Source organism: Manis pentadactyla, chromosome 8 (assembly GCF_030020395.1).
Source record: "Manis pentadactyla isolate mManPen7 chromosome 8, mManPen7.hap1, whole genome shotgun sequence".
Classification (NCBI taxonomy): domain Eukaryota; kingdom Metazoa; phylum Chordata; class Mammalia; order Pholidota; family Manidae; genus Manis; species Manis pentadactyla.
In genome coordinates, this window is record NC_080026.1 from 112218674 (window position 1) to 112243928 (window position 25255).

Sequence of the window (25255 nt, forward strand, 5' to 3'; positions counted from 1 at the left end):
AATTTGGACTTCATCAAAATTTAAAACTTTTTCTCTGCAGAAGACCCTGTTATTAAAAGGATAGAAAGACAAGCTGCAAGAGTTGGAGAAGTTACCTGTAAAACCATGTATCTGACAAAGGATTAATATCTAGAATATGTAAAGAACTGTCAAAATTGGGCAGTAAAAAACCAACTATCCAATTAGAAAATGGGCAAAACCATGAGCAGACATTTCACCAAAGAGAATATACAGAAAGCAAATGAGCACATTTTGAATGGATGTTCAACCTTGTTAGCCAGTAGGGAAATTCAAGTTAAAGCCACAGTGAGATACCACATCTGTTAGAATAGCTACGATAAAAAATAGTGACAATACCCAATGCTGTTGAGGATGTGAAGAAACTAGATCTTTCACACATTGTGGTTGGAATAGAAAATGGTAAAGATACTCAAAATAGTTTGGCAGGTAAAAAAAAACTAAAAACACACAACTAACCCAGCAATTTTACTTCCTTCTGGGCATTGATCCCAGAGAAGTGAATATGCATGTCCGCACAAAAGCCTATACACAAATGTTCATAACAGCTTTATTTGCAAGAGTCAAAAAATGGAAAACAACCCAAATATCCTATTGAATACTATTCAATGAGGAAAGAAACTTTGATACATCCATACCAGGAAATAGTATCAAACTTTAAAAATAGCATAGTGCTGTTGATACATGCAACAACTCTGATGCACTCACAGGAACTATGCTGAGTTAGAGACATAAACAGTAAATCTCAAAAGGTCACATACTATGCTATCTCATTTATATAATACTTCCAAAATGACAAAATTACAGAGATGGAGAACACAAGTGGTTGCCAGGGGTTAGGGACAAGAAGGAGTGAAGGAGGTGAGGAGGACAGAGTTCAACTATAAAGGGGTACAGGAGGGATCTTGTGCCAACAGAATGAACGACTCTGTACCTGGATTGTGGGAGTGCTTACATGAATCTACACTGGGATAAAACTGCAAAGAACTATACACATACACATATGAGTGTCATCTGAATAAAGGTCTGCAGATTGTACCAATGTCAATGTTCTGGTTTTGATATTATGGAAGATGTTAACGAAGTACCTTGCTCTCCTATTTTTGTGACTTAATGAGTCTATAATTATTTCAAAATTAAAAATTAAAAAAAAATTACAGATAATCGGTTGGGAAATGTGTCAAGCCTGCCAAGGCAGAGAATTGTGAATAAAACCTGGATATATTTTAACTGTTCTGTATAATTCGTTTTACAGCTCTGTAGGCCACCTCCAAAATTTATTTTAGAAAAATCATCTCTGAGGATAGATAGAATTTTACATAGCTACATAGTCAGGCATTCTTCAGAGGAAAAGTATTGTAAATCCAAATTGTTCTTATAAATTCTACACGGAATTATTTACCTATTATAAATTACTTCAACAGCTTCCTCAAGCTAACCCGGGTGATTCCATGAGAGAAGGCCCCACTGCAAAGCTGTGAGCCGGCGGCGGGGCAGAGGTCCTTGCTGGCCCCTCCTGGCCCCCCTGGCGGCCAACTGAGCACGCGCAGGCTCAGCCAGCTCTTTGCGGCCCAGCTGTTCCCACCTGCCCCCGGAAGCCAGGGCAGGCTCCGGAATCTCTTACCTGTTGAGGTCCCAGATTCTTAGGGGTGAGAAGTGCCCACAACAAGCCGTCCCTGTCACAAAGGAGCTGCCAAACAAAAGGAGAGCAGAGTCAGGTCTGGCTTGTCAGAACTTGTGGCGGAAATGGCTACATAATTGGAAATGCTGTGCTTGTTCTCCAGGGACTGTGGGGTTAAGACGGGACCAGAGAAGCGGCAAGAAAGCCGTCAGAGGAGTTGGGGAAGACAACTAGAAGCATGGTTGAGGGCTCTAGCCTCCCAGGAGACCCACAGGTTCAAGGACAGATGAGCTGGCTGCTCATGCAGGGTTGAGTGGTCTCTGCCCACTGTAAAAAGGGGTCTGTAGATGGGCCCCTGAGGCCAACAGAGTGCGAGCCTGTCCGGCCTCAGGTGTATGAAGGCCAAGTTCCCAATGCCACACACGGAAATGGTCTCCTGGGAATAAGTTGTTGGATGCTGGAAGGTAATGCCCTGATTCAGAGTAAAGGTTTTAAGAGCTGAGGGAACGTGGGAATATGGCAGAAGCACAGGCAGGTGTAAAGGCACCACACTATGAAAAGTGAGTAACAGTATGACAGGTGAGATGGGTGATATGCCATGGCAGTACATGAGCAGGAGAGGGAAGGCGAGGGCCCAGGCAGCCAGGGCTGGCCGCTTCAGACTGGAATGTGGGTCACGCAGTTCAGAGGACAATGACAAATGCTGCCAAAGGCAGGTGAGGAGGAACAATGACCATATTTCCCAGAGTGTCTCTTAAACCCCTAACAAGTTCAGCATACACAATCTGCACTTTCATTTCAAATGTCAGCATAAGCCCAGTGAGAAGGATCCCTGTGATGAGCTGGGTGGGCCAAAGTGCTAAGACTAGAACTTGGAAGTATGTGTCAGGACACTCCTTTGTTAGAGGATTGGCGGGGTGGGGAGGGGAAGCCTGCAGGGAGCTGGGGCTTGAAAAACTGAACAGTGGCAAGCAACATAGTTGAAAGCACCTGTGTCACTCAGGAGCCCCGGGGCAGGGAAGGGCCATGTCCCTACATGTGGGGATAGGGGGACTGGGCATATTAATGACACGTTAGCTAAGTGGGGCAGCAGTCTATCCGCCCTGGACCTGCCTGGAACCTGTGGCTCTCTGATCCCAAGCATGTCAGCGAGGAGATGGATTTCTGCAGAGGGCTCTGAAGAAGCCAGTGGCTTTAGCTGGGAGGAGTTGGCCTGCCAGTTGCTGATGGGGGAGATGTCAGGGCAGGCATTGACCAAGCCACTGATTTACAAAAATTGCAGGGCAGGTGTCTGCTTTTCAACCCAGGGTGATAAAAAGGCCACATGAGCCACCCCGGGGCTTCCATGCCTCAAGCCAAGACTTCCTCTGAGGGACATGCTCCATCATCCCAGCTTCCTCTCAACCCACAGGAGAGGCAGCAGCCATTAGATTGACATGCCCAAACAGCCACTCTGTCATGCCCCAAATGCCTCCCAGCCTGGGAAGCATCCACTGGACACTGAAGCCTCAAACTACAAAGCCAGGAAGTACTGTCCTCCCCCCAGCATTTTTCTCTTGAGGGTAATCCATTAATAACTGGTAAAGTCAATTACCTTGGGTTGGAAACATAATAGCCACTTGGAAACCATTCTAGGGCAATCAGGCTCTCCAGACTTTTGAGGGGTAGGGGCCAGGTGAGGGGCGCCAGCACAGATGCATGGACGCCTCTTAAGGAGGCTGGGAGCAGGTCTCTGGCCACAGGCCTAAATTAGCTTCACGGTAAGTCAATAGAGCAATGGGAGGGACCTGGAACCTGAATCCCTGCCACTCCCAATAGCACTCACCTCCCTGTAGGCTGGGGTGGGGATGTGAACAGCTTCCCCTGGGCCTCCTGTCCTCTGTTTCTGCCCACTGCCCCTGTCCATCTGCCACCAGGAAGAGTGCCTCTCACCTTCATACCCCATGAAAGCCTTTTTTAAATGCACGGATGTGACACCCATAAATGTTTATTCTCAAAACCTGCCCTTTCCTTCATCTAACCATGTGAATCAAGGGGGGAAAGGAGGAGGGAAAGTAGAGCCCCCTGGCCCCTCTGAGGCCCTAAGAGTTTAATCAAACTTAACACTCAGTAAAAAGTCATGTAAGCAACAATCCAGCAGATCTGGAGCCAGGTCCTGCTGGGGACACTCACCAGAACTCACATCCAAACCACGGGGACCTCCTGACTCTTGGGGATGAGGCTCGCTGCAGACACAGCCCTGCACACCTCAAACCACTCCCCTCTACTGGCCGCCACCCTTGTTCCTGACCCCACCTCCAATTCCCATGGACTTCAGGAAACATGAGGCAAATGCCACAGACCAGTCACATTCAAAGTCAGAAGATTAAAAGCTTGGGCCAAGTGCAGTCCTGTCAGAGTGCAGGACAGGCACACAGAGCAGAGGAAAAGAAGGAATTCACTATCCTGGGACACCCAGAAGATGCTTCATATCCCACAATAAGTCCATAGATAGAAATTATTATTCCCACTGTACAAAAAGGGTGGGGGAAAGGGACAGCTAAGCTTCCGTGAGCTTCCCCTTCACACAGGACCCGTCACTCTAGCCCTTGCACCTCTCCTGGAGACTCACCAGGTAATATGCTCTGACAAGGGGCTCATGGGGTGAGGTTTCTGTGAAACAGCAGGCGCCACCAGCCTTACTTCCTCTGCTTCCCCCAGAAGACCTGCCCACACACATCATCCTGCTCTGTTTGCCCCAGTCTATAATGTCTTCAACCAGATTCTCCGCACATCCCTCACTGTGCTGGGTCCTGTGCTAAGCACGCCAAAGGTTCTCGAATACTTGGAGATGAACTAACTGGACACACATATCATTCCTTCTATGGCTCCTCCTAAGGGGCTACTCAAAGGATCTTCCCCATTAGAAGGTCTTCTGAAGGTCTGAAGTCACTGAAAGCACCAGTTCTCCTCCAAAAGGAAAGAAGAGTCAAATAGCTTTTGCCCTCAGTCCCATCTCTGTCCCAGGGACAGGGACAGCAAGCCTGTAACCAGGCAGAGGCAGCAACTATAGGTGGCTTGACCATCCTGCCTCTGAGTCCCCAGCACACCTTGATTTTATTTTTGCCCCCATGGGACAAATGGTCTTTGGAGGATTATCTTCCCATCTTCCCTTTGAGAGCCCAGACCATGTGGTGGCTCAGTACAGGTCTGTGGAACTGAACTGAAAGGGCCTTCCAGAGGCTGCGGCTGTGGGCTGGGAAGGGGGGTGCCCTCTGCTTCCTGAAGGGATAATTCCCAAATCACCAGTCTCAGACCTGAATGACGCATGATGTAGCATATTCTCTGGGGCCAGTGAAGTTCTCATAAATGACACAACCAGATAATAGATGAGAAGTACCAATAGTACCTAAAAATTAATGTCAAAATGTCAAAACACACACACATGTGAGTGCTCTCACATAAGTACATGTCCTCTTTCAGCTTGGGAATCTAAGTCATTCTAACTCCATAAACTACTGCTTTTGGACCAGAAAGCCTTTATCAGAAGCCACCCTCCTACAACTTCTAATCCTGTCCCAGACCTTGCTGAGATCCCCAGCCGACTTCACCGGCCCCGGGCCCCAGCTCAGGCAGCCTGGCCTCACGGAGATCATCAGGCCCCCGAAGGAGACCCTGGCACCCTCACATCAGAGACACCAGGAGAGTGAGGGGTTCTGGTACACAGGCTGAGGAATAGGAAAAACAAGGGAGAGAAAAGAGTAGAGGATGATAAGAAGGGAAATAAGCTGGGCCTGGGCACAGTGAAAATAACGCAGGTTCTTGCGGCCTCTGCCTCAGTGTAGGCCCTCTGAATTACATCAGTAATTTACTGAGCACTTGACTATGTACCAGGTTCTAAGCAAGTGTTTCAAAGGCATCACCCACCTAAATCTCATAACCTTATGCAGTAGGCACCAATTTCACTGTTTCAGAGATGAGGAAACTGAGGCACAGGGAGGTAATATAACTTGCTCTGGCTCATACAGGGAGCAACCACTAGGACTGGCCTTTGAACCAGTCAGTGACTTTACTGCTCGGCCCTGTGAGTTCTCTGCCCAGCACCCAGTATAGTGCCCAACAGCAAGCCACCATGCCAGTGCCTGCTGGACAAACAGATGAACAGCTGAGCAGAGGGCTCCGCCTGGAAGAAGGAAGGAGAGCCTGAGTGGCCCTGAGGAGGTGGCAGAAGTGGCGTGCTCAGCAGCTGTGCCCTGTGGCTGGCCTGGAGCCACCCGGCTGGCCCAGGCCCCAGCCGCCTCTGAACTGGGGCTGACACACTTTGGCAGGGGAGGCCATCAGAGCTGTCACATCATTCACCAACATGCCCATCAAGTGTATTCAGTTCTCTTCAACCCGCATTGGCATTTTAATTACTGTTGGGTAAACTAATTTGTACAAATGAAGGCTGGGATGCCTAATAGAATATGCAAGCTCCCTGACCTCTGACAGGCACTGACACGAGATACAAAGGCCGCCGAGGAAGGCTTTTTATCTGAGCCTTATTACTCTCTATTACTCCAATTAGTCAGGCTCCAGTGCTCCTAATTGGAGGAAAAATTGCAATTAAATCAATTTTTGATGGGCTGCAAGTGGGCTCCTGAACCGCCCTGCTTGTGAAACACTGATATTATAGCAGCAAAGGTCACAGGCCTCATCGGCACCTGGGGCCCCCCAATTTCCCTTGGCCCCCTACTAAAATGCCTCAAGGAAACCCCTGCCCCTCTGCTGGCCCAGCCTGCAAGGATGGGAAGGAGAGAGTCATTAGAACATGTCAGGTCTCATTGCTGCTGCCACCATCTGCTAACCTGCACCACTGACATCATTACAGCAGCCAAGTTCCGAAGCATGAATGCAGTGTGAAGGTCACACAAACTCACTCGGCGAGGGGAAGCCAAGAACAGTAGCACAGTGACAGCACTGTGAAGGCAGGAGTTGGGACAGAACATCAGCAGAAGTCAGGAAGAGGAGAGACACAGGACAGAGCAAGTGAAAGTGGAAGGCAGCCGATTCCCAAGATGCAACCGTCAGGGCACCCCGGGCTGCCCAAGGCGAAGGGAATTAGGTATGTCCAGGGAGGGAAAAAAGAGAGGCAAAGAAAGCTTGTTCTCTCTCCCACAAACATTGCACCTTAGAGCTGGGGAAACGGGCAGCTGAGCACTCCACAGACTGAGGGCTGTCTGATCAGTGATGGGGCAGGAGCACCCTGGGGGCCTCCCACCTGCAGCGGCACCTGCCTGTAAGGCTGTAAGGCCAGAGCTAAAGCTGGGAGACCACAGAGGGGAAGGGATGTACAACTTGTTCCACCAAACTAAAGGACGATAAGACCTATCTGAAGCTTGAATGAGTAACATTTAGGGCAAATAGAAAGAAGTCCCATTTCACATAACAACTGTTATACCATTACCTCAGAGATGGTGCAGGCAGAAAACATAAATTCCACAGTTTAGCCAATTTCAGGTATGATTGAACCAAAATGGGTTAACAGGGCAAGGGGGATGTACCTTGCCTTCAAGGAGTCAAGACGAAAAGCATGTTGAACGAGTGACAGTCCATCCACTTAATGGAATATTACAGTCATTTAAATGATGTTCCCCAAGAATACAGGCAAGATGCTTATGATATTATTACAAGAAAAAAGAGTAGAGTACAAATAGCATGAATATAATTATTTAAAAGAACCCAGTGCCTGGAAATGGAAGAATCAGATGGAAATATACAAAAGTGCTTAAAGTGATTGTGTTTGGGCAGCACAGTGATTAGGAATTCTTTCTTCTTTTAAATGTTGTTTACTTTCCAAATCTTCTTTAATGAGCTTGTCCCATTTTTAAAGGAAAAACATATTATTTACAACTTGAAAGAGAAAACACAACATAACCAGACACTTGTGCCCACTGACTAGTGGCCAAGAGCAGGCGGACCCAGCAGTGAGCTGCCTGCTGGAGCTGGCATCGGCAACGGAGGCTCTTGTGCACCTTGGATCGCTGCTTCAGGAGTGGCCAGAAGCCCCGACTTAGACGGGAAGCCCCAGATCAGAGGGGAGAGGCTCCATTGGCTTCTTTCTCCCAACTCGGTGCCAGCCAGCAGGGAGCAAGACCAACTTCTGATTCCTATAGGGGGCAGAGGGCTGGAATGCCTCTCCCAGTCTGCCTTTGTCTCTGTCTCTGTCTCTGTCTCTGTCTCTGTCTCTGTCTCTCTCTCTCACACACACACACACACACACACACACACACACACCACACACACACAGCCTCTCTCAGCTCAAGTGTAGCGGGAAAGGATGAGCCAGTAGCCACCTAGGTCAGGCTCTGGAGAGAGAGCTGAGGCCACCCTCCCAGTGCTCGCACACCTACGCCAACCCTAACAAGTGCCGACAAAGCAGGCTTGCTGCTGCCCCATGGAGAAGTGCAGTCCTACATTTGGGAAATGCTCCCATAGAAACACAAAATGGTTCTGTTCCATTTTAATCAATGGCAAAAATCACCCTGAACAAGAATGTAGGACCCTGGCTCAGGCTACGCAAGAGGGGGCTTGGGGTAGAAGCTGCTCTTCCCAAAAGCACCCACTCCACTCCAGAGGGAGAAACTTAGAAACTTGAACAATGGAAGGACAGAACTTATTAAGAGAGAAAAAATGAAGGACATGAAAACAAGAGCTCATAGTACAATGAGATAGCATGTTCATTCATTCTATGAATTTAACAAGATGTATTGGGAGCTGTAGGGAGAATATTTTCTACACTCTCTTTTCTGTATACATGGCCTCTAAACCCAAGAACTGCTTTGTCCTCTCCTGAGAGGAAGAAACTGTAGTCTGTTCCAGTGCTAAAGGGAAAGCTGACTGGGTCAGGCTTCCTGAGAAATGATGATACAATAGTCACAAAACTATGTACCCAACAAGAGGCATGGAAAAAGAAAAGATAAACATGGTCATTACTTACAGACAATATAATTGTCTACCAAGTAAATTCAAAAGACTGAACTAAAAAGCCATTACCGAATACCAGGGCTGGCATGCTGTATCTAATAGTGGGAAGGAGGGCAGCCCCACGGCTCCTGGCTCTGCCAGCTAGGAACCATGTGATCTTGGGCAAGTTACTTAACCTCTTTAAAGCCCAGTTTCTTTAACTGTAAAATCACAATAATAATAGTGCCTAGGCATAGGCTTCTTGTAAAAATTTTATGAGCCAGGAGGCTAGAGCAGTGTGTGGCAGCAAATAGCTGTGGGTGTCGGCCATTACACACCCACAAGCGTCAGCCAAAATGGGATTAGAAATCCATTCACATAAAGAACTAAACAGTCCAATAGCCAAAAGTAAACCTAACCAACAACAACAAAAAAAAAACAAAAAAGCCAGCCCATATGAAAAACTCTAAAGCTTAACTAAAGGACATGGAATTGCTGAGTAAGTGGAGAACTTTATCATGTTCCTGGATGGAAACTCAAGATTATGTGTCAGTTTCCACCCTAATTCAATACAGTCACATTCAAACAAGATTTTTTACTTAATCAATTGATTCTAAAATTCATCTGGAAAAGAAATGCATAAGAATAACCAAGAAATATTTTTAAAAGAACAATGAGAAAGAAAGAAGTTGCTCTACCAGATATCAAACATACTACAAAGCTGTGGTATGTTTATGCTGGAATAGACAAATAGATCAATGGGTCACAATAAAGAATCCACAGCCATACCCATATATTTGGGGGAATTATTAGATCCTAAACATGGCCCTTAAAGACTCGATGAAGAGTAAACTAGTCAACAAATGGTATAGATCCCAAGGATACACATTTGAAAAGAAAAAATTAGAGTACAACCCCCTAGCAGACATCACTTCTAGATTAAAGAGATAAACATTTTAAAACTACATGAAAAACCATAAAAGTATTAGAAGAAAATGTAGGAAAACAGTTTTATAATCTCAGAGTAGGAAAGACACTCTTTAAGATGAAACAAAACTCTCAAGCCATAAGGGTAAAGATGACGGAACTGATCTCCAATAAAATCTTCTGCACAGCAGAAGACACTAAACAACAGGCTAAAAGGAATTATCAAATATGTATAATAGTCAAAAGGTTAATACCAGGACATTTAAATAGATCCTAAAATTGCAGGAGGGAAAAGTAGAAAAATGAGCAAAATATTACAGTAAGTAATTTATAGAAAAACATATGCATGGCCAAAAAACATGAAGTAATGTTAAAACTCAAATCAGAGAATTGAGAATTAGAAAAACAATGAAAATAATTACAAACACTTATACAGCATTTACTACATGCCAGGTACTGTCCTCTGCACTTATATATTAGTTCATTTAAACCTCAAAACATCCCTACATATCTGGTAATATTTTTCTAGGTATGGTAATAGTATTGTAACCATATTTTTAAAGCATCACAATCTTTTAGAATACACACTGAAATATTTATTTATATGTCTGATATTCACTTCAAAATAATAGGGGAAGGGAAGGGTGTGGGGTGACTGGGGAAGCAAGATTGGCCAAGAACTGATATTCTACTTTTGTATATCTTGAAGTCTTCCGTAATGAAATGTTTTTTACAGTAACTAAGAGGTAGGTACTACCAATATCATCCCCCTTTTATGGATGAGGAAACTGGAAGGATAGAGAGATTAAGTAACTCTGCAAGGTCACACTAGTGAGAGGAGGACTCACAATTTGCCTGCAGCCAGCTGAACTCCAGAGTCCAGCTCGTGATCACCTTCTACGCTCACTCCTAAAATTAGATCATTTTTCTGCCCATCATGGAGGCAAAAGTTAAAATAAAAAAACCCTAAGATTATCCAATGCTGGTAAGTATAAGAGGAAACAGGTACTTGCTTGCATTGTTTGTTGGTATATACTGATACTGTCCAACTGGAGGGCAATTTGGCAGCATCTAAACCCTTTTAAATGCAATTACCTCTTAACCCAGCAAGTCTTTTCTAGATATCTTTCCTAGAAAACTACCTGGCCATGTGCACAAATAGGCAAGCACACAGCTTCCTGTGGTACTGTTTACAACAGTAAACCACTGGGAACCACCTAAGCGTCCATCAGTAGCAGGACAGCTACGTAAACTGCAGTGGGTCCATCTCAAGCTGACCTAGAACGTGGCAGCAAAAATAATGTGGTAGAGCTCTGTGTTCTGACAGGAAAGGACCTCAGAGCCACATGGGCAGAAGAATGCAAGTTGCACAACAAATGTTGTACAAAGCAAAGCTGTGTGTGTGTGTGTGTACACATATATTAAATTATATCATCTGTTATTTGCTCCAAATTAAAAGATCTGGCGTAACACACCAGACTTCCTACAAAAAGGAGCAGGATGGGGGAAGGGACCACTGGAAACTGAAGGGGATTTTTACACTCTGTGTATTTTAAACTAAACTTCTTACAATTGGAACATATTTATATATTGGTTATGTTAAAAAAATCAGAAATGGGAAAAGGAGGAGGGTAAAACAATATTCATTTTGAAGTTACCTATAAGAAGGGGTGCAAATTGGTGGCATGCTGGATTTCCCTTGCTTCTGAATATCCCCACAAACCACACTGTCTTTCGGCTCCATCCTAGACTGGGCTGGCGCCTCTGACAGATCTTTCACCTGGACGGTTTCTGATTAGTTAAGGCTTGAGAAGAAAGTTGCCTATGATGGTTCCACAGTATTACCTGCTCTTAGAGTGTATTTCCCTGAAACTTCTGCTTCACAGGTGCTCTCTCTGTAAAGAAGTAAACAATGAGCTTCTTCACACAGGTGGGGTTCTGAACTCCACTGGGAGCCCATCAGAGGCCAAGGCGTGGCTCACCCCCACAACACTACCCTGCACATACTGGGTACTCAGAATGACTATTGCTGGTATGGCTAACTAAGCCTGAGGCACAAAATACATTTCCAACTTCAAAACACATCACTTTTTCCTTTACGCAGTCCTTTTTGGCATCATGGCAGTGGTCAAGCCCAAGGCCTGGCCACTAACGTCTTCTCCTGGCAGTGGGTGGCCCACAAGTTCTGGTGATTACTGGGGAGACTGAGGTCAGACAGCTCAAGTGTTTTCTCAGCTTTTCTGATGAACATAAGTAGCAGGCATTGAATAGGAGCACAAGATGGGAGGATGACGAGAACCATTAGGATCACCTGTTGCCCCCCACCCAAGAGGGAAAAAGGCGCTGGACTGTAGAGCTACACAAACAAACCAGACACACACTCAGCACATTTAATTTAAAATTTGACTCTTTCTAAACATACTTACATTAATAAGTGGGACCCGGGGACTGACTTAATCCAGATTTGGGCAGGAGAATCAGGTATTTATAACACCAACAGAGAAGAGAGGTAAGGTCAGGTCAAAGAGAAGTCTATGTTACCTGAATGAGGCCCTATATCCCTGACCCTCTTTCATATTTAGGCCCAGTAGTGGAGTCCTGACAGATTGGCTCTTATGTTTATTCTCAGCAGTCCATGAGCACGAACGTGGGCCCAGTAATTTGCATGTGATAAGCAGCAAAGTACAATCAAGACCTTCTAGAAAGAGGTTCTGTCTGAAGAAATAAGAGCCAGGAGAGCCCATCCACATACCCACCACATGACTGCACAGCTTTCCTCCTGCAGTGGCTCATAACTCGGGCAGGGCTAACAGGAAGAGAGGATCTGAGGGCTCATCAATGAAAAGGACACCCAGCAAGCTGGGAACAGGGAGGCAGAGGGGAGTCGCCCCCTGGGTTCAGCATCACCATCTGTGTCCTAATATCACCTCCCTTCCATCAAAACAGCAGGAGGAGAAGGGGAGATGAGACTCCACTCTTCTGTCTGGTCTGATCACTGGGCAGGTTCCACCATTGCCCTGCAGGTGATGGGGAACAGGGCTGGAGGAGAGGGAAGGGGGTGTCAGGGAAGTCAACAGGCCAGTAGGGCCCACTATGCATCATAAGTCCTACACAGCAGGGCTCTAGGAGTAGGACCCATGACAAGAAGGGCAAGGACTCGTGTGTCTACGCACACAGCAGGCAGAACCCACTCCCCAAGACAGAGGGCTCCTGCACATGTTGGTGCTGCAAAGCCAGTCAATAACCCTTGTGTTAACTCCTTCCCTGTGATGGGGCACAACGTGGGCTCCCAGGGTCCTGGCACTGGCCACACAGAGTGGGGGCTTACAGGGGCATTACAGGGGAAGGTGGAAAATCATAAGGCTGGAGGGAGGAGAAAAGTGAGGCTACTGAGGTCCTTTCCCACAAGACTTTCATTACAGGGTTTTCAGGAAGATGAAGTTCCGAGGCACTTCCCTGTTTCCAGATTAGTTAGCAGCACCAGGAATTTTGACCTTGAACTTTGTTGCTCTCCAAGATTTCCTGCCCTCTTGACAATGGCACTAAGAAGGGGAGAGGCAGGTGTCCCTGTCTTCTGCCCTGTTCTGCAAGGTAAATTGTACCCCTGGAGTCTAATTCAGGCTGCCTACTAGGCATTTCCCTCTGGAGGAGGCCCAGCCAGGTCAGGCCTGTGCCACCCCAGGACTTGGCTCCAGTCTCTCTCTGCCCCACTGGGAGATCGCTGGGCCACTGTTCATTCGTCCAACCTCACATCTGCAGCCAGGTTCATTCCCCCAGGCATGTCATATTAGGAAAGAGGCAGGTTTCTCTAAGGAAGCCATCAACAGCTTATAAAGGAAGAATCCATAATGAGTGGACCAGTGACTAGGTGAGGTGGAGGAGGCTAAAGGCTGTAGTGTGACAATTCTCTCCAAACTCTGTTTCAGAGCTGATGGCACCAAGCTCTGAGCTCAGTCACCTTGCACATACTCATGCCATCCACACAGACATTCCAGGAAAGGACATCATGAAATAATGTGGCCTTTATGAAAACAGTAGTCACCTATTGTTCAGTCTCCCTCCATACATGCGATTCCTGAGCGACTTCTATGCTCTTACACACTCACCCTCTCTGACCACAGTTAACTGATCAAGGGGTAGGCAGCTGACCCAAGCTGGGCCAATGAGTCTCTGCTCTGTGATTTTATTGAAGCCAGTTCACTCTCTGTGACTTAAGCTCTGAGGTGTCAAACTCAGGAGCTCTTGACAGCCTCTGAAATAAGCTGGTCAGCTGGGAAAAAAGAAGGAGCTAAGATCCAGGAGAAACAGAGATAAGACTTCCAGAAGGATAAAGTCTGGCAGCACGGGCCTCTGGTCCAGCCCTTCTTGAGCCCAGCTGCATTCCCGCCCGTCCTTTGGCTTGGTTGCTAGCTTTGTCTTTGGATTTCATGCACCTAACACTCCCAGTTTTTTTCAAGTGAATGTGAATTTGATTTCTGTCCCTTACAACCAGTTTGTCCTGACTACCACAGAGCTTCTGATCCTGGGCTTCTCACCATCTGAATGGCCTTCTGACACATGAGCAAATGGCTTTGCCAGACATCTCCTGTGCATCTGGAGGCCTGGCTGAGAACTGACTCCTCAACTATGAAATCAGTAGGTGCTGGGTCTGCTGGCAGAGCACATAGGTTAGGGCAGCACAGCCGGCCTAGAACTTCAGGAGGGGGATGTACTGTTCTCTTACACCTAGACCTGAGCAAAGTGCCAGGAAAAAAATCTGCTCTCCCACTTCCAGTAAGGGGTGGGAAGATGGTATGGACAATAGCAGATAACAAGGATGCTGTTTGAGGAATGGGTTGTAGTTTCTGAGGAAGCCCTGATTTTCACAGGTTCGGCCTCTTAGATCCTTTTTTAGACTGATGAGAGTGCAAGTGCGCTGCAAACCACAGCGCTCGCTCCAAGGAGACAGGGCTCTACGTGCACGGACTACGGCACCAGGCTCCGAGAGACGGGCCGTACAGATGCTTTCCAGGAATTGATCTGACTTGAATTAAAGACACACACAAAATAACTGTTAAGATAGAGATGAAAACACAGGAGTTAATTTTACTTTTTTCTCTTTATGTTTGAAATGTTTCAGAATTAAAAGCCTAAAAATAAACACACAGAATTAAAACTTTGTAACCCCAAGCAACTCCTTTGTTGTAACTTCTTTTATCTCTTCCCCACTCTGTACTAATAGCCCAAAACCAAGGGAAAAATAAACCTAACCATATGAGCAAACTCAAATATTCTACTGCTAAGTCCCTCTGAGTGACTCCCTCTCTCTCTCACAGACATACACACACAAACAGTGCAGGAGGAATGAAGCAGAAAACTCAGACATAGTATTAAAATTTTGTTTTTCTTAAAAAAAAAAGACAATAATAAAACAAAAAACCCCACACATACCTAGAGCAGCCCTAAAAAACCCAGTCACTCTTTTTTGTTAATGAGCCTGGCCCTAGGTCAGAAAGACACTTGAAGGAAAACATCAGAAATTAGGTATGAGGAAATTAAGGCCCATTCATGGAAAACCAAATTCTGGGGCATAATAAGTGATATCATATGTCATATAAAAACTGTATCACTATATATTACACAAGTAGGCATATGTATGTTTATGTATGTGTATCTACAGATATACATATAAAAATTTTGAAGCAAAACATGACAAGTGTTTGAGCTTCATGCTCCTCTGAAGACCCACCTCCTTACATGGAGCCGTCATGTGGAGCCTGTCACAGTGACAGCCCCTGATTCCTGCTCCTCTCCGAGCTACTCTTCACCCACAAAACCCCCCAATTCCAACCAGTCCTTGGTCTCCTTAAAGCCTCGCCTCCACGCTCCTGCCCAGGACTTTGTCAACAGCCCTCACCTCCCCACTGCCAGCCTGTAGGTACCAAATTCTACCTCCTAAGTCTCCTTGGTAGGCAAATAACTTGGCATATTTGTTTTCTGGGAAAAGTCAACCCCTCAATGTCGCATTTCACCTCTTTGGAACATCAGAATAAAGACCAAACACATCATAGGCAACAGGAAAGCCCTGAGGCCAGGGCAGTGCCTGACTCAATGCCATGCCCACCATCAGCACCACCAGGCCTTCCCTGAAACACCAAGATTTGGGGCAGAGTGGGGTGTGGTACCTATGCTACCTCTTGGTCTGTGTGTATACACATACATATGTACCTGTAAATGACCAAATTCTTGACTTTTGGTGCTTAAGTTTACCTCTATCCTCCCTAGATAAAATATGATCACCTTATCTATCTTTCCAACTTTGCTTCTCAGAAATTGCCAACTGGAGATTCCCACCATAAATCAGCAAAGCTAGATACCAGGAAAGCAGGTGCCAGCCCAGGCCACTGATTTCTTTTCTGCTGAGTCTCCACACCTCATCCCCACCCAAAAAACATGACGAAGAACATTGTGGGGGTCAGCACGTCCATCCATCCTTCCTCGAGCCCATTCCTAGCCCAGAGCCAGAGGTGGCTGCTGGCCATTCAGCCCTCAGTTGCTGACTATCTGAGGTGGAAAGCCGTGCTGTGACTCAGCTCCCAGGTGCTGGCATTTGGCTCCAGGAGCAGAGAGAACACAGGCCCAGACACAGCCTTGGGAAGAGGTGTGTGCCCAGCCAGGTTGTCTTGGCCTCACCATCCTTTGCTAAGAAGGCACGGGTAACTGCGTGCGTGTGCACACAGACTGCTTGCTCCCTTTGGTGAGGGGAACACATACTCATACAGACACACCCACTGCTGGTGTTTCTGCTCCTGATGAGGACAGAATGGGTCCGTGGGCACATGCGTGTCCCACAGAGACACGCCACATACGACCTGTGCCCACAGGAGTCTCTCCACCCAGTCTTGCTGGGCAGTTGTGATTTTTAGTCAGCCCAGGTGTTAAGCCCCTGCCATTTTCTCCCCTCTTTGGCTTGTCTCTGTCCCTCCCTTTACCCTCCCACGGTAAGTGCTTTCAGGCCACACAATGAGGAGGAGGAGGAGAAACATTTCTATTGAGGAAGGCGTTTTGTTGTTTCATCCCCAAGGGTGGAGGGCTGGAGTAGGGAAGGAGGGGGACCCACAAAATTTCTAATAAGCAGTTTCTCTCCTCAAAGCTAAAATGATTTTCTTTAATTGCTTGGTGGGAACAGTTTACTGTGGGGGTCTCTGTCCTCCGCTGCAGCCTAATTGACTTACTGAAGTTTAACAGGGGCTTTCACCTGGAGAGACCGCAATTATTCCCCCCATCCCACATTCGTACCTGGGCTCTCCCCACGGGGGTCCTTTGTTCCCCCTAAATACAGCAGTGACACAAATGTCCTCAGCAGCAGGGGAACGCAGGGAAGTGGTAATTTTCAGCCCAACGCAATTAGCTGAGGGCTTTTCAGCCTTCACGGTGAATGGTGGGGACACTCTGGCATGTGGGAATGGTGAGCCAGGCCGCTCTGTGCAAGGCAAACAAAAGAGGCCTCTGAATTGGGCCCCATGGTGAGCCAGACCAGAGCCGGTGGGGGCAGCTGGGGCGGGGGCCTAGATGAGGGACCCACACTGTCACCCACCCAGACCGTCTCCCAATCAGGGCCAGTGGCCCAAATAGCTTTCTGGGAGGTGTGGAGGCACGCAGGACGACTGCTGACTTCCAACTAGCACTGTAGCTCTGCATTTATGAAGCAAAGAACAGGGAAAGGGTGGCAGACTGCGGCGCAGGGGCAGGATGAGGCGGGCAAGGCCACAGTGCCGAGTCCTACCAGCAAGCCCTAAGGGCAGGCCTGGGGTTGGAGCTCACATTGCTTTTTTGGGCCTTCACAGACACCCTTGGGTGCGGAAGCTTTAAGGAAAGAGACTCCTGGGAGCGCAGCGACAGGGAGACACAGGGTGCCTTGAAGACATATCTACTATTGCTGCCACAGCAGGCGCTACTGCCCAGCTGGCAGAGGAAGGCGAGTCCTCTGCTTAGGGGTGGCTCCGAGGTTAGAGAGGAGTAGGGTGACAGCAGCGCGTGGCTTATCTGGGGTCAGTGCTGAGGTGTCCAAAGGTGGGAATGTGGGCTCCTGCCGTGGAAATCACCACAGAGCCAGAAGCAGGCCTGCCAGCCTTTCAAACCAGCCCTAAGAGAGCCTGATCCCAGACTCAGGAGACAGAGAGAGGGAGCTGTCCTTGAAAGAATGAAAAAATGAAAACCAGCAACAGAAGGGCTGGTTGGCCATTGAGCTGTTTGGATGTGGTGAGAGTGAGGAGCTGAGACCTGCCAGGCGAGAATGCCCAGGTTTTGGGCTCTACCTGTGACAGGCCAGGGAAGCGCCAGGGGAGGAGGCACCATGCGCACCACAGGGCAGAGCGGGCAGCTGGAGCCAGGCTCGGCTTTCCGGGTCAGCTCATCTGCTCTCGGGCTGTCTAACCGCGGGCAAGCCTATGACCTCCTGGGGCCTCAAATTTCTTATCTGTAAAATGGGAAAACAGTGTTTTTTAACTTTTTAAAAAGAGCAACAGAAAACTTTTGTGAGCTAGCATCTCTAACATTACTTATAAACAGGAAACCAGGGGGGCTGTTCTATTTGAGCAGAGGTAGGGTTGGGGGAAGCCCGGCCACATGGCCTCCAACTCTCTTGCCTTTGACATAGACCTTCAGAGCCCTGAACGAAACCCCAGAAACCAGGTACTCCCCAGGGCTACTCACTGCTAGCTCATTACCCCACGAGTACTGTCATGACCAGCAGAACCTGGGACCAATAACAAGGAATAGAGCCGGGCTTCCCGAAACACAGGCCACTCAGCAGCTCTGCCCCCCAGCTGTCCTCCAGTCACACCACAGAGGTGGGTCGTGCCCCCATTCATCATCAGACACCTCACGACGCACAACGGAGTCTCTTCGAGCCCAGGTGAACTGTATTCACAGACAGCGATGGCTGAGGGCAGTGGCAGCAGTCTGGCCTACAGCTGGTAGGCAGTGAGCAGGTCCAACTTTTTGCCTGCTTATCCAACACTGAAATCCAGCCATGAAAACTATTGCACTGTGACATGCCAGTAGTCCCAGCTGCTGCTAAGGGACTACTGTTCCTGCCCTCCCCCATCTCAGGCCCTGCCAAAAGGGGTTCAAAGTGATTCTCTACAGAAGTAAAGGGTGGCTAGTCCAAACACTCACCATTCAGAGATGTGACAGCAGAGCCTCTGCCACTCCTGAAACAGCCTCTTCCCTCTGGAGCAGCTCAGACTAACTAAAAACCTACAGGGGACAGCAGGCCTACCACTCAGACAAGGGACTCAGCTCCAGTCACATCTGGCCTGGATTCTGTCTTTCCGTCTTCTGCTGCCCCGTATCAGCCTCATGTCCTACGTGCCCAGGCCACTTTCCTCCATCAGACTGCAGCTCCTGCTCTGGGACTGACGGCCCTTCTCATACATAAAGCTTGCCCAGGCAATTCCTGAGCTGGAGGCAGACAGAGCCAGGGGCCTCATTCCTTCAATGAATACCTGAGGGCTATCCAAGCCAGCCCCATGCTAGGGGCTAAGGTGTTCAGGAAAAACACAACTCACATAGGCTTGCCATTAGGCAGCTTAAGGTCCAGCCAAAGTCTTCAATTCATATTAAAAAAAAAAGAAAATTGGGAGCAATTCAAGATAACTACAAATTCTAATCCCAACAAGAGCGAGATCACCATGGGCTGGGAAAGCAGACAGTGTAGCGCAGTTAAAAGGCATGACCTCGGAGTCAAGTGCCAGAGCTCAAACAGTCAGTGCCCCAATTATCAGATGTGTTTGGTCATGTTAATTAACCACCTCTCTGGGGCCTCAGTTTCCTTACTTGTAAATAGAGGATGGTGGAAGTACCTGTCTGGAAGGATTAAATGATATAAAGTGTTCAACACAGTGCAAGGCATTTAGCTAGCACTCCACGAGTATCAGTCATCCGCATCCTCATCCTCCTCAGATGACACAGAGACACAGTGGGGGCTCCTGATCAGTAAGGGGCCTGATAAAGGGAGGCTATACGGTTCCCCTCCTGGAGCACCAAGAACTGGGTGAGAAGAGAGACTTGGGGTCCCTGTCCCTGTTCTGCAGACCACTTCAGAAAGCAACTGTCAATGCTGATGACAGACAGGACAAATTTAACCTGGCCGCAGGAGATCCTGGGCCAACCAGGGGCCTTACCGGGACCAACTGGAATCTGAGCCCCCTCATACTGACCACAGCCCCCTCAGCCCTCTCCTGCCCCTCACTCCTTACCATCAGCCTGCTGGCTGGAATGCAGGGGCCCCCGTGCCAGAAGGCCAGACTGGGCAGGAGGCCGGGAGGCACAGGTGGTTCTCAGAGGAGCTCCCTGGGCTCCAGAAAGCATTTCCCCCACAGGCACAACAAAGCTGGGGCTTGTTGTTGGTCAAGACGTCTTTGCTTGTCTGGGCTGTGGCCCAGGTGGCGAGTCAGCAGGGGCAGGCCGGGGGTGCAGAGCTGGGGGGCAGCAGCCAGCCCTGCTGGCACTGGCTTCCTTCTTCCCTGGGTTTCTCACTCTGTTCAGCATGGCCACCCAAAGGAAGCTGGGGAAGGCACTTTTCACTACCCACCAAAGCACAGGGAGAGGGAGAAGGATGAAAAGTGTGGGTCGGGGGGGTTAACATCTGATTTGGGGGTATTTAGTTGGCTTGAAGAAAATAATAGAAGTTGTTTCTGCAGTCCAATTAAGTTCAAACCCATGATTCAGATTATCAACAGGCAACAGTGATCCCATAGCATCTAATATCTATCACCCCTCTTGTGAGACTTGAAGTCCCAGTGGAGGCAGGGTCAGTCCCAAGAGGCCTGCACAGATGTTTTCTACCTCCTGGTAGGGAGCGGTTAGGGACTAAGCACATGCATGGCTTTGCTGCCACCATGAAACTCTGAGACCTCCAGCTCCCCAAGCCCCTACATCCCCGCACAGTCCCGTTAGTCATGGGTGTGCATGGCTTTCCAAATAGAGGCTTGACACCAGGGGCTGCCAGAGCCCACTTTTCCCAAGAAACATGTCCTCCTGGCCTCAGCCTTGGGTAAGACCTCCTACACTGTGCAGAGGTGATTCCTTCATCCTTTCATTTCGCCTCTGAGGGCTCTTTTCCACTGCACCCCAGGGCACTGACCCCAGACCATCTTTGGTCCTCCCACCTCAGAGACGGTGAAGGCAGGGACTGCACTCACTGGTCTTTGACACAGGGGCGGGTTTCACGCAGGCATTTAAGGAGATCCTGGGGACCATTCCAAGCAGCTGCCTGCCCAGCCTGTCCAATTGCTCATGCTTAGCCCAGTCCACTCACACTACATTCCAGTGCATGCTTGGGAACAGATTTTTTCCTTTGGCATGTTTTCATCATGCATTTTAAAAATCACCAACTATAAAAACTATGGGTTTTTCTCTTTGGAAAAAAAGCAGGATACCAAAAAGTTCATTTAATTTGGCAGTTTCTTTTCCTCCCCACTAAGGCACGAGGGAAGGGATACAAACCTTTCAGAACAATGAAAAGAAGTAACACAAATTTGCAAACATACAGTAGTGTGGGTTTCTGACTTACTGGCTGGGTGACCCACCTCGATTCAGGCTTTCATTGCTATACAGGACCTGTGCTAAGTATCAGACATGGTTAGCTGCTGACTTGAGATATGTTCAAGTCAAAAGCTTCTGAGAAAATCAACTTCTCATCCACCTCCCAATATTCTGCTCCCTCCAAGGAAAAGCTGATGACCCTGATCATAAACATGCTTGGAACCCTTAGGTCAGTTCCAGCAGTGCACACTTGGCCCCTGCCAGCTCGGCAGCCCCAGCCCTCATCTACACTCGGGTCCACATTGCCCCATCCCACCACTGTGCCTTGCTCCAGAAGCATGCTTCTTCCAGAAAACATTTCCTCACATTCTGCCACCACTAGGAGGAGAATTCACAGGACAGGGCAGAACGAAGGAGAAGATTGGGCAAGAGATAATCTAGAGAATAAAAGAACTCCAGAAACTCAATAGCCAGGCTCCAAGCTCCTCCTCCACACTCTGGGAAAAGGAAACGACGGATCCCCATGGCTTTAAGAATCCACATCTGTGCACACTCACTGATGTTACAGGGTCTTCTTGAGGTGACTGTCCCAGGAGCAGTGACATCACCGCAAAGTAATGAAGGTACCAGGTGGAGGACTCCATAGGCAGCATCCCAGGGGAGGTCTGGCTGGCCTGGGGGCAGGGTACCCAAAGACCAAGGAATCTGCCTGCCACCCTGACACACACTTTCACAGGCACAGACTCAGACACAGGGGACAGATAACACACAGGGCTGGGCAGTGGAAGGCACAGGACCTGTGCCCACAGCAGAAGGAACATAGCACTGGCCACTCTCGCTCAGTTAACTTTCATAAGGTGCTAACTGCTTCCTCTGATTATTCCTTGTGCTTTTCTTTGGAGAAGTAAAATGTACATGGGGCATACTTTCCCTCTTTGTGGGGAGGGATGGAAAAAAAGGGAAGAAAGGGAGATAGAAATAAACTGCCTCCTACAGGTGCTCAGTGAGCTCATAAATCCCAGTTTCACCCAATTACCATGGAGGGCCCAGGCCACTAAGGAAAGGGACCAGGTGCCCATTAGGACTCAGGACTACCAACCACAGGAAGACATCCTGTGTACTCAGAGTCCCAGGAGCCTCGGGGAGGTTGAGCTACACAGAGACTTCCAGTAAAAGAAAAGGATGGTTTAGATGGGAGAAAGCAAAAACCCTAGGCTTTTGATGAGGTCATAAGCATTGGTCCTAAATAAGATTTTGAACCCCTGCTCTCGGAACCCCAGGCGTGGAAGAAACTCCCTTTCCTCAGCTCCTCTGAGAACACTGAACACCAGATAATCAGGTAGACTAGACAGAACCTAGAAGAGCTGATCCTTGGAGCAAGCACTCTGGATCGGAGCCTTCTTGGGGACTGACTGCACTTTGAAAATGAGCCGTGCGGCACAACAGCAGGAAAGGGAGTCAGAACTTTAAAGTTGAGCTCACTGAATGAATGACTCAGATCATCTTCCACAGATAGGACCAAGCCATCCTTCTGTCTGGACAGAAGTTACTGCACGCATCCAAGGAGGCCCAGTCAAAGACCAGCCCTTCCCCGGCCTCTAGGAGAGGGTCCCATTGCATGCTGGGAGGCAACAGTTGTGTCTGACCACTGTGCAGCACTGGAATCCCACCATTTTGTTCTCTTAAGACAAAGGTTAAAGTCAAGTATCAGGTCTCCCAGGAAGGCAGGATTTCTAATCAACATTTTTCTTGCCATTCCAAATTCTTCAATCTCAGTTCCAGAAGTGAGGTCCCCACCCCCATAAGGGCTTTTTCAACTCTTTTTTACTGTCAAGGAATGAGGCAGGCCTCTAAGCACCCTCCCACTGGTCCATCTCTCCCTCCCTCTGCCTTGCTCCAGACTCCGCTTTAAATCCCAGGTAAACCGCAAAGTTCCCAACAGCAATTCCTGCATCTTCCTCCAACCTAAATACAATGATGCTTTTAAAAGGGAAAAACCAGCCTAGGGAATCCCCAAAGTGGCCTGCTGCACTCTTCCCCTTGTAATGAAGCTTAGTAATAAAATGCCTTGCACTCCAATTAGTAAGATATGCTCATTTTCTCCAGCTGAACACCCCCTATAGATATATCTAATTTGTTTCCATGCTTCCATCTCTCTCCTCCATCAAGTTTGCACTTAAAGGTTATGATCTGTTGGTGCCCTCCCAGCCAGGCACTGGCAGGGCAGCCTGGGGGTAGTGACAGCATTTCCTACTATCTTAAAGCCCCAGCCTGACCATCCTGACACCCCTTCCCTCCACTGTTACATCCATACACATAAGCTCTGTCTCCTTCAGGCTCTTTATGAGCTGCCCACAAAATAGAAGAGAAAAGAAGTAGAAATAGCATTTGGAAACGTTGAGGGAAAAGAACAGTAAAAAGGAAAAGGTAAGAGGTGGGTACTGCTGGGAGTCTGCTTCTCAGTGAAGGAGACACTCTGCCATAGAGTGATGCAAAGCAGGAGCTGCTCCTTACTGGGGGACCCCTTCAGGACACAGGCCCCTCAAAGGCCTTGGGGCTCCAGCTTCTTTCCCCCCATCAGGCCTGGCAGTGTGACGTGCACCAATTCCCGAGACAGTCTGAAGGGTACCAGCAGCAGCACAGAGGAGGTGCTGTGCTCGGGCAACCTTGGCAGGACGCCTCTCCAAAGCCGCCTCATCTCAGTGGCCAGCCGTCCTCTGCCTTCGGATCCATATGGAAAGTGCGGGCACAGGCCCTTTCTAAAAGCCTAATTCCTCAGGTGAAGGTCCCCCCCAGCACCACACCAGATGTCAGGACCATGGCCTGCCTGCCTGGCAGGGTAGGGGAGGTCCTCGCCCACTGGCTCCCTGACTCAAGGGTACCCCTGGCTTCCCTCTCCCCTGCAGTAGAGTAGCCCACACCCAGGCTGCTTCTCCCAGAGTTCCCCCTCCTCAAGTCACACACACACACCTTCCCTCAGTAAAACGAGGGGCTCAGGATAGGTAAAGACCCTTTCCCTAGCTCCTGCAAGAGGCTACATTGCTGCGAGGCAAACACCAAAGCCCGAGGACATGCTGCTAGACATTCCCTATGGCTCTACCTGTGACAGGGCCCCGGCTCCCCTCACCGAGCCCTCGAGGCCTGCCAGTGTTCCCCCAGACACTTGGCCTCTCCTCTGCCCGATCTTGCTCTCTCCTGACTCTTAACCAGCTGCTGAGCAGTCATGGGCAGCAGACGTGTGCTCTCCCAGCACCCCTCCTGCCTCCCCCACCTCCCGCGAGCCCTGCAGCCCGGGCTCTGCCCTGGCTCCTGAGGCTCACAATCTGGCTCCTGCCAGACTCAGTCACCAGGGAAGCGTAACTCACTTCAAGCTGGCAGCCCTACATGGTAGAGCTAACAGCCCCCCTCAAGGCGGGGGGCAGCAAGCGTGTACCCGAGCATACCAAGGTGCTCTTGTGTTCTGGGCGCCCTGCAGGGGCCTGTGACAGACACATGGATGGGGAGTCCTCTGCCAGCCAGAGTTGGCACCTCACCCCACCTCCCAAATCTGCCTCTCGCCTCCAAAGCCGAAGACCCTCCAAGAAGAAGCCCTGCAAGACAAAGACCTGGGCCCCCCCAGCCTGGCCTCCCAGCCCAACACAGGCCCGCATTAAAATCAACACCCTGTGAACACACGAAACTGACAGGGCAGAGGGGGAGCACACAGTGGATACAAAGATCAGGCTCTCGGGAGACGCGGCCTGTTGGTCTCCCATGTTAGCTCCAAGTGACTAAGCGCGGGGTGGGAAATAACACCAATCGCGGCAACTAGAGCTCCTGCCTGGACTCTGGGTTCGGCCTCCTTTTCACAGGGAAGATGCCTCTGCCTAGAAAAAAATGCGAGCATTGTGTGAGGACCATTAATGCATGTGCCTCTGCACATTCCTTCGAGAAGCAGGGGCATCCTGGTCCCTGAGCCCCCAGCCCTGTGCCCCAGCAAAGGGACAGCCCTGGAACGCCCTACACATGCCACCTGGTCCTTCCTCCCAGGCCCCGGCTCTGGGAGCGGTGGGAAGGGGCCCGCCAAACACCCTGGCTTCATTGTGCCCCAGAAAGAGGGGACTAATTACTTGCCTACACTCTGGGGCGCCCAGGGAGAAAACAGAGGCCAGTGGTGTGGAGAGGGTGGGAACCAGGGGTCGGGGGTGGTGGGGGCATTGGAGAAGGGAGAGAGAAAGCCACAGGATACATTTCAAA

The 25255-nt window shown here is 48.9% G+C and overlaps 1 protein-coding gene across 2 annotated transcripts in view; it reads right to left on the reverse strand.

Moving 5' to 3' along the window:
- FBXW4 (F-box and WD repeat domain containing 4) overlaps window positions 1-25255 on the reverse strand; it is a 76571-nt gene that overhangs the window by 9867 nt on the left and 41449 nt on the right. For both annotated transcript variants that reach the window (XM_036898950.2, XM_057506240.1), the window contains exon 6: window positions 1643-1708. In XM_036898950.2, coding sequence (XP_036754845.2) covers window positions 1643-1708 — 66 coding nt within the window. The remainder of the gene's footprint in view (window positions 1-1642; window positions 1709-25255) is intronic.